The sequence below is a fragment of the Ursus americanus genome, chromosome 28 (assembly GCF_024610735.1).
Source record: "Ursus americanus isolate L20-20 chromosome 28, mUrsAme1.1.p, whole genome shotgun sequence".
Lineage (NCBI taxonomy): Eukaryota > Metazoa > Chordata > Mammalia > Carnivora > Ursidae > Ursus > Ursus americanus.
This window is the reverse complement of record NC_142154.1, coordinates 917,150-930,165: the sequence shown is the minus strand read 5'-3', so window position 1 is coordinate 930,165 and position 13,016 is coordinate 917,150. Positions and strand designations below refer to the sequence as shown.

The window sequence follows — 13,016 nt, the reverse complement described above, 5'->3', positions numbered from 1 at the left end:
GACAGCACCCCACCCACCCGCGCCTCTTCTCCTCCCTCCAACAGAACGGAGCCACCAGCTTTCGGGGCTCAGGGCTGGTGCTGAGCTGCTGCACGTCCTGACAAATGTGGAAGCCTCATCTCTGTGGGCACTTTACCGATGTATTACAAAGGGCGTGCTCTGAATACCCTCTTGGGATCTACGTTCTTGTTTGTTTGGCGGAGAAGAGCTGGTGTCAGGGGCCGGGCTCATTGCCCTTGCTGTGTTCCTTGCAAACCCCGAAAGCTTTCCTCCATTGGAGATTTTTTTTTTTTTTTTTTTGGTGATTTCATGTCTAGAACCCAATTATCCTGAGCTCTTTTCAAGTAACGCTGTACCGACCCAGAGATCATTTCAGCGGGGACGCGGGGCCGGCTCCACCCCTGCCACCAGCGCCGACGGACGCACAGGGTCTGCACAGCTGTGTTGTTCTGATGACGGCACCTCTCACTAACTACACAGAGTTTGTTCTGAGACCCTCTGCAAGCTTCTAGGTCATGACGTCTTCGAAGTCAGACAGCTGCTTCATCTGCTCCACTTGCATGGAGTGCCTCCTGACCAGCTGCTTCTTACTCCTCAAGTCAACTCTCTTGGGTGAACTTGGAGCCACGGGAACCATGGATTTGAAGCCGCTAGCAAGTGGAGAAGAAGGTTTGCTGCTCGATCTGATATCGGGGATAGGTGGGTTCAGGTTTACATTTAAAGGCGGCAGGAAGCCAGGCCTGGTGTGCGAAATCCGGTCCAGCAGCAGCGTTCCAGAGCCTCGCCTCTCCAGGAGATGCGGCGGCCGGCGGCGTGCCGAGTTGGGGGACGTGCTGGGCGCGGCGTCCAGGGACTCCCGCGAGCCGTGGAAGAGAGCCAGGTGGGAGCCGTTGAGCCTCTTCCTGTCCAAGGGGCCTTTGCTTGACTCCAGGCCAACGGAGCCGAGAGGGTCAGCGCCTGCCTGCAAATCCAGATCATGCAGGTCGCTCTCCAGCCGTTTGAGGGACACCGGATCTTTGAGAGCAGGGGGGCCTGCTGGACTGACACCAGCTTTGTCCTGGTCGACAGGGAGAGTTCCTCTTCGGGCCAGACGAGGGTGGGGAGCCTGGCCCTTCTCGTAGGCCGCCTTCCAGGACACTGGTGCCGGGGCGGCTGCGATCTTCAGAACCTGCTCCGTGACCATGGGAAGGAGGGTGGGGTCTTTGCCGTCGATGCTGTTGGTTCTGGAGAGCGGCCCCCTTTTGGGGAAGGACACATCGCTAATGCTCTTGATGACCTCACCGTCTGGGCTGGGGCCGCGCGTCTCGTCCTGACGCACGTTAGCAGCCAGCACGGACGGCGCAATCAGGCCCCAGGGTTCAGACTGGAGCCTCTTCAGCTGGGGCAGGCGGGCCCTCTTGAGGCTCCCTACTTTCCTGGTGGGGGACCCCGGCTCGTTCAGAGCCTTTGCGGTGTTGCAACCACCCAGATGCCCTGTTTGGAGGCTGAAGAAATCATCTTCCCTCTCACTGGGTGGTGAGCCCAGGCCTGGAGCCTTCAGTTCAATATCGGAGGGAGTCGTGCACAGTGGAGGTGACTGTCGGTCTTCCACTTTGGGTGAAGGAGGGACGTTGAGATACTGTTTGGTGGTTTTGGTGCCTGAGGGTGATTTATCTGTCGTTATAATAATCACCTCCTTCCCTTTGGCTTTGCAGGCGTTGAGCAGGTGCTTCAGGGCGTCTTTGTCATCGGCGTTTATCGCGTAGACCAGGGCTGAAGCCCCCGTGCGGTCCTCGAGGCTGGGATCCGCTCCGTTCTCCAGGAGCAGGGAGACCACTTCTCCCCCAGCCCTCCTGATGCAGGCGTGGATGAGAGCCGTCTTGCCAGACTTATCCTGGATGTTGGGGTCTGCCCTGTTGTCCAGCAGGTACTTCACCATCTTGGACTTGCTGATGCTCTGCCCGTCCACGTGTTTGGTGATGCACGCCACCATGAGAGCCGTCTCCCCTTTGTCATTGCTTTCATTGATATAAGCACCCCCTTCCAGGAGAAGCCTGGTCAGCCTGAGCCTCCCCAGCCACACGGCCTTCAGGAGCGAGTTTCCGTCAGTCCTCAGCTCCGTGGCGTCGTCCATCGTCCTGGCCTCCGCACCTCCGAGCCCCCGCGGTGATCAGACCTAGCAAGGGAAGAAGAGAGAAGAATGCCATGTGTTCTGTAGGTGATCTGAGGGCTGTGGCTGGTACAGGGCTGGAGACAGGCGTATCCCGGCCCGAGCCCGAGCGATGCCGGCGTATCCAGCTTGTCCGCATCTGTTTCTTCATCTGTAACGTGTGTGGGGGCCGGGGGGATGCTGGCAGCTGCCTCATAGAGCCAGTGTGGAGATCGGACGAGAGCACGTGCAGAAAACCCTTAACCACAGTAGGGCAGGCGACACAAGCCCAGCACATAGGAAGCAAGACGAACCCGGCACTGGGCTGCCTGCCCGGTACTTACCTCAAATGTCGTGTAGGAGACCGTGCTCCCGCGGGGAAAGGTGCACGTCTGCCCTGTTGGCTGCCGTCGCCCCGGCATCGAGCAGCGAGCCACACCTCACGGGTCACCTCGTAAATAACTGTTCACTGCATTGTTCTTCCAGGAGGAAACACGCCAGAACGGTGGTAGAATTATGGACAATTTTCATCCTCTTCTTTTTGCCGCACTTCCTGAAAGAAGCATGCATTACGATTGTAATAGGGGAGAAATCAGAAAAAAAATCACTGTAAAGCAAATTCAGTCTCGCTACCCTCCTCCGGGTTGTAGTGTCTACTTTGCCAGCAGGTGTCAGAATCCTCCCCGTCCTCCTCCTGGTCCTCCAGAACGACGCCACGCCACATCCTTCCCATGGACAGGTATGGGGCAGAGGGTGGACGGGACTGCATGACAGCCCACACCACAGCGGCCTCAGCGGAGCGCTGCCAAACCTGGCTTTTCTGGTTCGGTTGTCCCCACGTCCGTCCCTGACTTCCTGCACCCGGAGCCCCCAAACCCGGTGTTGCTGGAGAGGCCCTTCCGCGGATGAGGAGAGATGGGGGCCCCTCCCTGGCCCACATCGGTGCCGGCACAGCCCCTCCACGGGGACTCCGTCCCTCCGGGCTCCTGCTGAGCAGACGGCCACAGCTCCTCACCGGACGCACATCATTCCTCCCCCGACCCCACTACCCTGAGCAGTTCCTGAGCGGTTCATAACCTCTGTTAAATTGGAAGTCGAAGCCTTTCCTTGCCGAAGTTGAGAGATGGGTCTATACCCTTTATAAATTTTTAATACATTAATAGGTACTTGCAATTTTCTCAAAAGCCCAAACCACACTTAAGTATGTAAAGACGAAGAGCTCTCCTTACACACACACACACACACACACGCCTCCGTGAAGCCACTCTCTTCAGAAGTGACCTCAGCTAACCGTCCAGTGTGTCTCTGCTTCTCACGGTGCTTTGCTCGAAGAGCTACGCCTCAGTGTGATCGCACTGCAGTTGTGTTTGTGTTCCCACAACACGTGCATTGCAACTGTCCCCCATCTCTGTGCTTCCTTCTTCAGGCTGCTACTGATCTGTGTGGGTGCGTGTGTGGGTGCGTGCAGGTGTGTGGGTGTGTGCATGTGTGTGCAGGTGTGTGCGTGTGTGGGTGTGTGCAGGTATGTGTGAGTAGGTGGGTGTGTGCAGGTGGGTGTGAGTAGGTGGGTGTGTGCAGGTGTGTGCGTGTGTGGGTGCGTGCAGGTGTGTGGGTGTGTGCAGGTGTGTGCAGGTGTGTGCGTGTGTGGGTGCGTGCAGGTGTGTGTGGGTGTGTGCAGGTGTGTGTGAGTAGGTGGGTGTGTGCAGGTGGGTGTGAGTAGGTGGGTGTGTGCAGGTGTGTGCGTGTGTGGGTGCGTGCAGGTGGGTGTGGGTGTGTGCAGGTGGGTGTGAGTAGGTGGGTGTGTGCAGGTGGGGGTGGGGGTGGGTGTACAAGCATGAGGTAGGGCCTTTCTCTTCTGTTCCCACCCTCCCCACTCCTCTCTGGTCCTACATAAGTAAGATCACTTTATTAAGGTCTTACGTGTTAGGTGTGTTCGTCCCCTCACGCTGGACATTTGAAGCAGGATGTCCACGCGGTTGATAAAGGAGAGGGAGTACGCAGGGAAAACGCTGCCTTCTGCTCCATCAAGAGCCCCTCACCTCCAGCCCAGCCCTCCCCAGCATCACCGCGGCTGCTCCCGTCCCTACACACACCGTCTACCTCAAACGCCCGACTTTTCTGTCCCTTTCAGCGCTCTTCCTGTTTCTAACAGTAAGGCCACCCTGCTCTTCTTTAATTATTCATCATCCTGTAAGCCTCAGCTCAAGTGTTACTTCCTTTTTAATCAAGAGGAGAATCACTCAAGATCGAAGCGGGAGGGTGGGGTGAGATTACAACTGACTCATACCCAGGCTATATAAAGAACTCCCACAAATCACTTCCTCCAAAAGAGGATACACAAATGGCCAATAAGCACATAAAAAGGTGCTCAGCCTCATTCGTAGTCAAAGAAAATCAAATTAAAGCACAATGAGAAACCACTACACGTGGTGTCTAATTCAACGTGGCTAGAATTAGACGGGCTGGTCTCATACCAGGGACGGATCAGGACGCAACCCGACAGGAGCCTGTTGGTCGGGCATCGAGCAGCCCTCCACCGGCAATTCCGTGCCCGGCTCGTATCTATGGTAGATGGAGAAGCTTGGCCACAAAGTCCTCCCATCCCCGGAGCATACCACCTGCAAAGAGATATTGCCCCTCCTCCCATCGGGACCTGCTTTGACCAATAAAACACAGCCAGAGTAACCGTGTGTGTGTGTGTGTGTGTGTGTGTGTGTGTGTGTGTGTGTGTGTGTGTGTGTTGAGAGGCAAGGCCTCTGTGGACCTTGCACCTCCCACTCTGCTCCTTGTAAAGACGTGTGGGCTGTCCTGCCAGCAAGGACCCACGGAGCCCCGCCGACCAGCCCAGCTGACCACACGTGTGAGCGAGGCCGCCTCGGACCAGCCGGCCCCCAGCTAGATACAACTGTGGGAATGAACCCAGGTGAGGCCAGCAGAAGTTTCCAGAGCCCGGTCCAAATTGCAGAAACATGCACAAATAAGTGGTCATTGTTCTAAGCCACTCGTTTGGGGATGATTCGCTCACATCAACAAATTACCAGTAAATCCGTGCAGCCAAACATACAAAAATGCTCCCAGCAGGACTATTCATAAAAAGCAGAAACTAGAAACAGCCCACCAAGAAGAAAATAGAGAAATCATCGTATATGCATATGCTGGAATGCTTTACACCATCTTTGCATTCTCTCTTTCTCACACTCACACACAACACACAGACGCTAACCCCCCCCCCACACACAACACAGGCACACAGACCCACACTCACTGTCGCACTCACACACACACACAACACAACACAACAAGAAAAACTGGATACAGCCTCTCCTGGGCTCCTTAATACTTTGCAACCTTCTCTGCTGATCTTCTGGGTCAGCCTCCTGCTCAGAGTGCTGAGCCTCCTGGGCCCCCCGAGCCCCCGGAGCAGGAATGCGGTCTTCTCTCCCTCATCAGCTGTGCCGTAATTGGAAGGAGGATAAAGGAACAGTTGAGGAAAGGAGGAAGACACGGGAGGAGGAGAGTGGGAAGGGTATGAGGATGGACTGCGGGGTTATCTCTCTGTGTCCCGTGTGGGGCAGACCATGTCCCTGCAGACTCCTTCAAGGTCCAGGGTGGGCAGGCAAGGAGGTGGGAAAGGAGGGAGAGGAGGGAACAGGACAAGGTCTCTAGGAGACGCTTCTCTCCCTGCACTTGGAGTCAGTGGCCCCCCACTCCCCTGAGCTCACACCTTGTCCCAAATCCCAGCTCCTAAGGAGAGAACAGAACAGAGACAATGCATTCTGGTTGTTTCTCAGTTCATCCACGCGTATGCCACTCTCTGTGTGTGGGGAGGATTTCTCGTATTGTCTACAACCATTTTTTCACTGGGTGCCTCCCAACTGACCTTCCTGAATGACAGAAATGCACGAGCTTTGAGGGAGGACAGACTCGGACCCTCAGCTCACCTTGCAGCCCCGTCACATGGCCACCTGACAAGAGCCCTGACGTTCGTTCGCTTTCTGCACACCCCAGACTGACACAGTCCTGTTGACCTGCCCATCTCAGGGTGTTGGCCACCCGCTTGGCTTTCTGGCCCGAGTGGCCTTGGCAAGCTGTGCACCTTTCCCACCGTCATAGGTCAGGTCAGTGCTACAGGTGACAGGTGGCCCGAGTCCCACACCTGATTTCAGCTGACCAGGAGCAGCAGTTTCCCCAACGAAGCCACTGGGCGCACAAGTGTGGGCACATTAACCCTTTCTAGAGCGGATGCTGACTAATAAGAGGTGGGGTGGGAAGCAGATGTCAAGCAAACTCTTCTCCCTTTCTTCCCCCGAGATCCTGTTGTTGGCGGGTTTCAGGGATCTGGGTGGGGTGCAGGAGATGATGTGACTTCCCCAAGGCTGAGCTATCAGAGTGCTTGCCGTGAGGCTGTGGCTGGCTCCGTGTCCCCTTGTATTTGCTCCTCCCCCTTCCTCGCTCCAGTTTTCATTCCCCCTCACTCCTACGCCCGACAAAAGTGCTAATAAACTGACATGTTTTTATTTGTGAAGCTTGAATGAAGTCATATTACATATAATAAAGTAAACCGTGACTGACACACTGGCATGACTTGTCATTCATTCATTCATTCACCATCAAATATATGTGTCAACATACGTGTTAGGCATTAAGGACAAAGAAAAGTGTAGAAGTCAGGCTTGGAAGGGTCTGGCTGGAGGCTGGAGGTCGCCTAGGAGCCTCTGAGGGATGACGAGGGTCAGAAGCACCAGGGTGGGGAGGGTAAGGAGCATCGAGCCGGAGAGAAGTTCTAAAGCAGAATCGAATAGGGACCCACTGGACAGCGGGAGTCAACCAAGGTCTAATTTACTCTAATTTGGGAATTCATCCCCTGTTGTGCGTGGCAGAGAACGAATATTAGGAATACCTCACGCAGGAAATATCGATGTTTTTCATGGTTTCTCAGCTTGTCAGAAGGAACCCTGACCGTACGGGCCTGACACATGCCCAGAATTTTGAAACCCCAAGCACCTGGACTGTGCTAGGCACCATGTTTTAAAATTAGCAACTCCAAAATGGTTTTTTTTTTTCACATGTTTCAGCAACAGAGTTAACTGAGAAGTGAGCAAAATTTTCCTGGTTCCTTCCCTGTTGTCTGCCCTCCTTGTGCCCCCCCCACACACACACCCTTCTCCCACTCACTGCTCAGGGCTGTTTTCTGACTCCCTCAACCCCACCAGAGTGGGAAGAACGCATCTTCCAAAGGCACAGGGACTGGAAGAGAGACACCAAAAACTAAAACATCACCAACACCAAAAAAATAAAATGATGCTTTCTCTGATGGAGGGGGTGGGTGGATGGAAGTGGTTGCCTTTTTTGTCCAGAAACCCTTGGATTCTTTCACTGTCCATGAAATTATGAAAAATCTAAGATTTTGGAAGCGGTGAGGAGCCATCTTGTCCAACCGTTCCCAGTTTAGAAATAGGGGCTTTAAAGACAGACTGAGTCTTTTATCTGGCTGCAGGCAGGCTCTCCCCCTCCCGCGTCTCCCCACACCTGTAGCCTGAGCAGCGTAGATCAAGGCTGCACAGAAAAGGGCTGGGGGCCAAATGTGGCCCTTGGGGACGTCTTGCTTGACTGACACAGTGTTAATTTTTTAAATCTGAATGTTTTAAGAGGAATCATTCATTGTGCAGTTTGGCAAAGGCCTCGCCATTCTCTGCAGTCTTACAATTGGCGTGATGCCTCGACTCAGGCTACTTACCTAGCCTCTGTATAGATGTGTGGGTTCATGACACAAGGCATAAAGGTAAAATACTCGGAGTACAAGTCAGGATGCTGTGTTTCCGTTCTTTCCATCACTTCCTAGCTTCTCACCTCTACAGGTTTGTCCGGAAGCTCCAATGAGCTAAGAGATGGAGAAGCCCTTTCCGTAAACTTTACAGTATGGTGTGCTTCCGTGAGCCATTATAAATAAGGTCACCAACAATTCCTTCAGGGCAGCTAAAATACCATCTGTTGTACCTCTTCCTCCTCGAGTCACCTTGGCATCAGATTTCCAATTAAACTTCCTTTGTCTGGCACCGAGGTAAATCAGAGGGCTGAGGCATTGCCTTCAGTTTCAAGACTATTCGTATTCGACCCTAGAGAGGAAATTGTGCAAAAGGAGGAGAACCGACAGACTCCTGCAAACGTCTACAAAGTGTCTCATATTCCTAGGAAAGGCACTGGACACACACATTGCTGTACTTAGTGACCAGGGTAAGTGTCCAGGACTCTACAACACACACTTTATACTTCTGGTTATGGCCTTGATCTTGTTTCTTGCCTACTTTCTCAACTTCCTCTTCTCCTTCTCTTCCTCCTCTTTCTCCTTCTCCTTCTCCTTCGTCCTCTTCTTCTGTTGCTGTTGAAGGACATGAACTACACAGTGTCGTTTCAGCGACATAAGCATATGGCTGTTCTTAGGTTTGTACGCATAAGTTTGCACACAATTATATCTTAATGAATCTCAACTACTTCTGATATGTATCAAACTGACATCTTGTGGATCTTTATAAATTGCCTTAAAGTCTTTGTGGAACAAAATAAAATAGAATCGATGAGCACGTATTCGGTTGATCTATAAAACTTGCTGTTTCCACGTAGGTTAAACAGTGGTTTACAAAATCATTTTCACGTGGTTCCACCTGATACTTACAGTGCTTCTCTAAATGCACCCTAGGTCTGTAATCGCTCCACCATCCAAGCTCCTGAGGTTGTATGATTGCGGAAGAAAGATTACAGAGTAAAGAGGCAGGCGACCTGGATTCTAATCTCAGCCCTGATACCAGGTGGCTGTGTACGCACAAGCATCATTTTGCCAAATGAAGAGAACTCCAACTCTGCCTTACAAGATTGCTTTAAGGATCAAATGTAGGCCATGTGTGGACACTCTCTACAAAGTCCTGTAAATATCTAAGGAATTATTATGTTGAATCAAACTCCTCCAGGATCCTCCCTCTGAGCCCTGCTCTGGGGTACCCAGCCCCCAGCCCAGTGCCACTGCCATTCATCACCCACTCTCTTCCTCTTTCAGTCACCTGCTCCCCCCTTTCTGGCCCCCACCTCCTAACCACAATCCGCAGTTTGCAGAGTTTTTCCACCAACAGGATCTCTTTGACCATCTTCCCCTGCACTTTTGCAAAGGACGCCTCATTACCCTAATTTTGCAGACACAGAGCCTGAAGTTCAGACGGGTTGGGTGATTTTGCCTAAGAGCCCAGGTTTGTAAGTGGTACAGCTTTGATTCAAACTCTGCCCCTCTGAACCCAAGTACAGAGCTCAGGCACACCTTTCCACTGCTGCAGCCTGGCGTGGGGTTGACAGGGGCGGTACAGCACGGCCGGCTGTGTAGACTGGGACGGGTTACCGATTCTCTCTTGCTCCGGTTTTCTGATCTGTAGAATAGGGATAACAGCACCCGAGCTCTGGGCGTGCGTAACAACAGCAGAACGCATGTAGAGCGCTTAGCACAGGGCCTTGGCACAGGTGAGCGCTCGATAAATGCTAGATTTTGAAGGAGTTTGGGTACGCCTTTCAAAATCCAAGAGGCCACACCGTTTGGCGGTAGCGTTCGCGGAAGCGTGGGGATGTTTTATACTCCGCCTCTTCCTTCCGCAGTCACGGGAAGCAGTTAGAGGCGGATCAGAAGCTGAGCCCCACGTTAGCGTTTGCGATTCAGGAGTCCTTTCTCCCAGCCCTGGAGGCGGCGACGGGGAGCGGCCCCGGGGCGGAGAGCGGGTGGCGCGCAGGGGCCCGGGCTCGGCTCCCTGCCCGGCGCTGTCCGAGGTGCTGGACGCCGGCGGCGCGCGCTCCAAGGCCGCCGCTGTTCCTGGGCATCTTCCAGAAGCATCTTCCAGGGCGTCAGGTGCAAACCGCGCGGTAAGTGCTTCTCCATCATGGCTCTGAAATGCTCACATTCAAACTCTTCACAATTTCTCGAACATTTTCAGGATCATAACCTCTCACCACCCGATCCTCATAGGTTTCTGCAAAAATGTAGGCTTTGCTCCCTTTTCAGTCCCTGCAGAAATTCAGACGCCTATCACCCAGCCCCGCTCCGCAACCATTTCCTACAAAAATCCAGGCCCCTACGCATCTCACCCCCACGCGTCGATGCAAAAATGAAAAAATGTAAATCCATCTTCCACACCCTTCTCCCACAATTTCCTGTGATAAAAGCAGACTCTCGTTACAGCCTCCCACTCCTGCCTTAGCTAAACGCGTGGACTTACTTCTGGGGAGCTCAAGATCCCTCCCACCCTTTGGACCAGGGGAGACCCCTGGGGGTGCGCTTACCTGGTGGGGACGCTCACCAGACGAGGCCACCCGAGTGCAAGCCACCGGTAGGGCCATTATTCCAAAACCAAAGTCCGGGGTGCCTGGCACTCCCGCCCTCAGCTTCGGGCTGGTTACCAAGGGCACTGCCAGGCTGAACCGCGCCGGGAGCTGGGATTACCCCGGGCCTCGCGGGTCCTGTTGAGTGACTTGCCCAGAACTTCGTCAAGGTTCATAAATAAAAGCCCTGCGTCAGTACCTTCTGATCACCCCCTTGCTCCTCCAAGTTCAAATGAGAACAGGGAGTTCTTCTTTAAGAGAAAGAAGGAAGCGTGGACGATGAGAATTGCGCCCAGTTCTGCCTTGCCGGTCTCCTGCGCAGCCCGGCCCTGCGCTCCGTCCCGGGCCCCGCCGGCTGGCGAGCGCCGCTGCCCGCCCGCGCCCGGAGCGCGTCTCCAGCCGCGACGCTGGCGGGCTGTGTGGGTGTGTGTGCCGGGGAGGAGCGAGCACCGCGGGGGCAGCGGGGGCGGGGAGAGGAGCCCGCCGCCCCGCCCGCACCCCGAGAGCTGCGGTCAGACTGGCCAGACCGCCTCGCCGGCGCCGGGTGGGGGCTCCCGGAGTCGGGGGACTGGCGGGCGTGCTCCCCGACTCTGACGCCGCACGTGCGGGACGCGGGTAGGGATTCGAACTCGTGTCTCCTTTGCTCTCCACGCGGCTCTGCCTTCTTCGATTTCCTTCGTCAAACACCCTCGGATCCAGAATGTCCGTCCACAGCGTGGGAGGGAGAGGAAGGGAAGAGCGGGGACTGTGGCAGTAAGAGTCGGGGGGGGGGGGATCTGATTATCTGCGTTCCAACCCAGCTCCCTCCGCGCACCTCCTCCTGGTTCCAGGACTTCCCGAGCGGCCACTGGCCAACAGCTCTGTTTCCTTTATAGCAGAAGTAATTCCTGGTTGTTGTGTACGGTGCAAAGCACAGGCATTGTATTTACAAAGTAAGCGCAGCCCCCGCCCCAGGCTCCGTAGACCCCCAGCCCCTCCCTCGGAGGTAGCCCTGCATTTGCAAACCAGCCCTGCTGGTACAGACTGTCTAGGTAAACAGCACACGTGGGTTCCATTTTTCCTACGAAAAAGGTCCTACCTCTTGAGTCGATTTTCATCATTTACATTTTCCTAGAAAATCGTCCATCTCATTTACCATTTCAAATTCACGGGTACAAAGTTACAACTAGCATTACCTTATAATTTTTCATCTCCTCTAAATCTGTTCTTATATCCCCTTTTCATTCCTGATTCTGTCGCATTTCCTCATTCTTTTTGGTGTCTATATGTACCCTTACTTTGTTGTGGTCGAACTATATGATCTATGTAATTTCCATTTTGTAGCCTATTCAATGACCAATTTAAACGCAAAAACCATTTTCCTCATACTCAATGAGAGAAAAAATGAACATTCCATGTTTCTGGATACAAGCATACGAATACACCTGTAAAGTTAATTGCATAGTATTACCCTCTACATCTTTACTCTTATATTGGTTAAGAGCAGAGTCTGCAGTCAGACTGCATGGGTTTATTTTTTTTAAGGTTTTATTTATTTATTTGAGAAACTGAGAGAGCGAGAGAGCATGAGCAGGGGGAGAGGCAGTGGAAGAAGGAGAAGCAGGCTCCCCGCTGAGCCGGGAGCCCAGCTCAGGCTCCATCCCAGGACCCCATCCCAGGACCCCCAAGAGCAACCACCTGAGCTCAACCAGCTGAGCCACCCAGGCGCCCCAGACTGCATGGATTTAAATCCCACCTCAACCACTTACCAGCCATGGACCTTTGGTGAGTCACTAAACCGGTCTGATCCTCAGTTTCCATCTCCATAAAATGGAATTAATAATAGTATCTTCTGCAGACGGTCGCTACATTTATGGTGAGCATCGCGTAACTACAAACTTGCTGAATCACTGTGTTGTACACCTGAAAATAGGGAACATGGTGTGTCACTAGGGTCTATTTCATGGGGCCGGAGAGGAGGGGAGGCTGAGTTAACACGTGTACGATGTTTAGTGCGCTGCCTGGTAAGGAGTACACACTACGTAAGGCTTAGCTGTGTTTGTCTACGTGAACCAGTAACATTCACAGTAAACTGTTAAAATGTTTCAGGATGCTCGGCTCCATTTATTCAAGAAAAGTGTATTGAGTTTGGGCTGTGTGACCACATCTGTGTTTTCTTGGTATGCACTAGAGTCAGCTGTGAACAAGAAAGACAAGTTCTCTGCTTTCGTGGAGGGACCTTCTAACAATCCAGATTTGTCCGCATCTCTTGGGGTATGTTAGTGTGTGTGTGTGAACCAATGTTCTGCCGTTCTGCACCCCCTGTTTCATGCAAGACAACATGAGGTAAACATTTTGCAACGTCCTCCAAATCTGCCTTCTGGTAGAATCTCGGTCCCTTCCCCACAGACGCACCCTATATGCCAGACCCACTTGATTAATAACAGCAATGATAAGAATTTTCAAGAATCATCAACACTGATAGTAGCGATAAACAGGTTTGAATCCTTCCTGTTGTCAGTGCCTTCCAGCCAGAGACGTCTAGGAACACACCTGT

The 13,016-nt window shown here is 53.3% G+C and overlaps 1 protein-coding gene across 1 annotated transcript; it reads right to left on the bottom strand.

Annotated features, from left to right (window-relative positions):
* Positions 1–385: 385 nt before the first annotated feature.
* Positions 386–2,113, bottom strand: ANKRD34C (ankyrin repeat domain 34C). The gene has a single exon (XM_045804425.2). It carries the CDS (start codon positions 2,111–2,113, stop codon positions 509–511), a length of 1,605 nt encoding a protein of 534 aa, XP_045660381.2. The 3' UTR covers positions 386–508.
* Between the last annotated feature and the right edge of the window lie 10,903 nt (positions 2,114–13,016).

Excerpts from the sequence above, each read along its gene's own strand:
- ANKRD34C (XM_045804425.2), bottom strand. The coding sequence starts at position 2,113 with ATGGACGACGCCACGGAGCTGAGGACTGACGGAAACTCGCTCCTGAAG.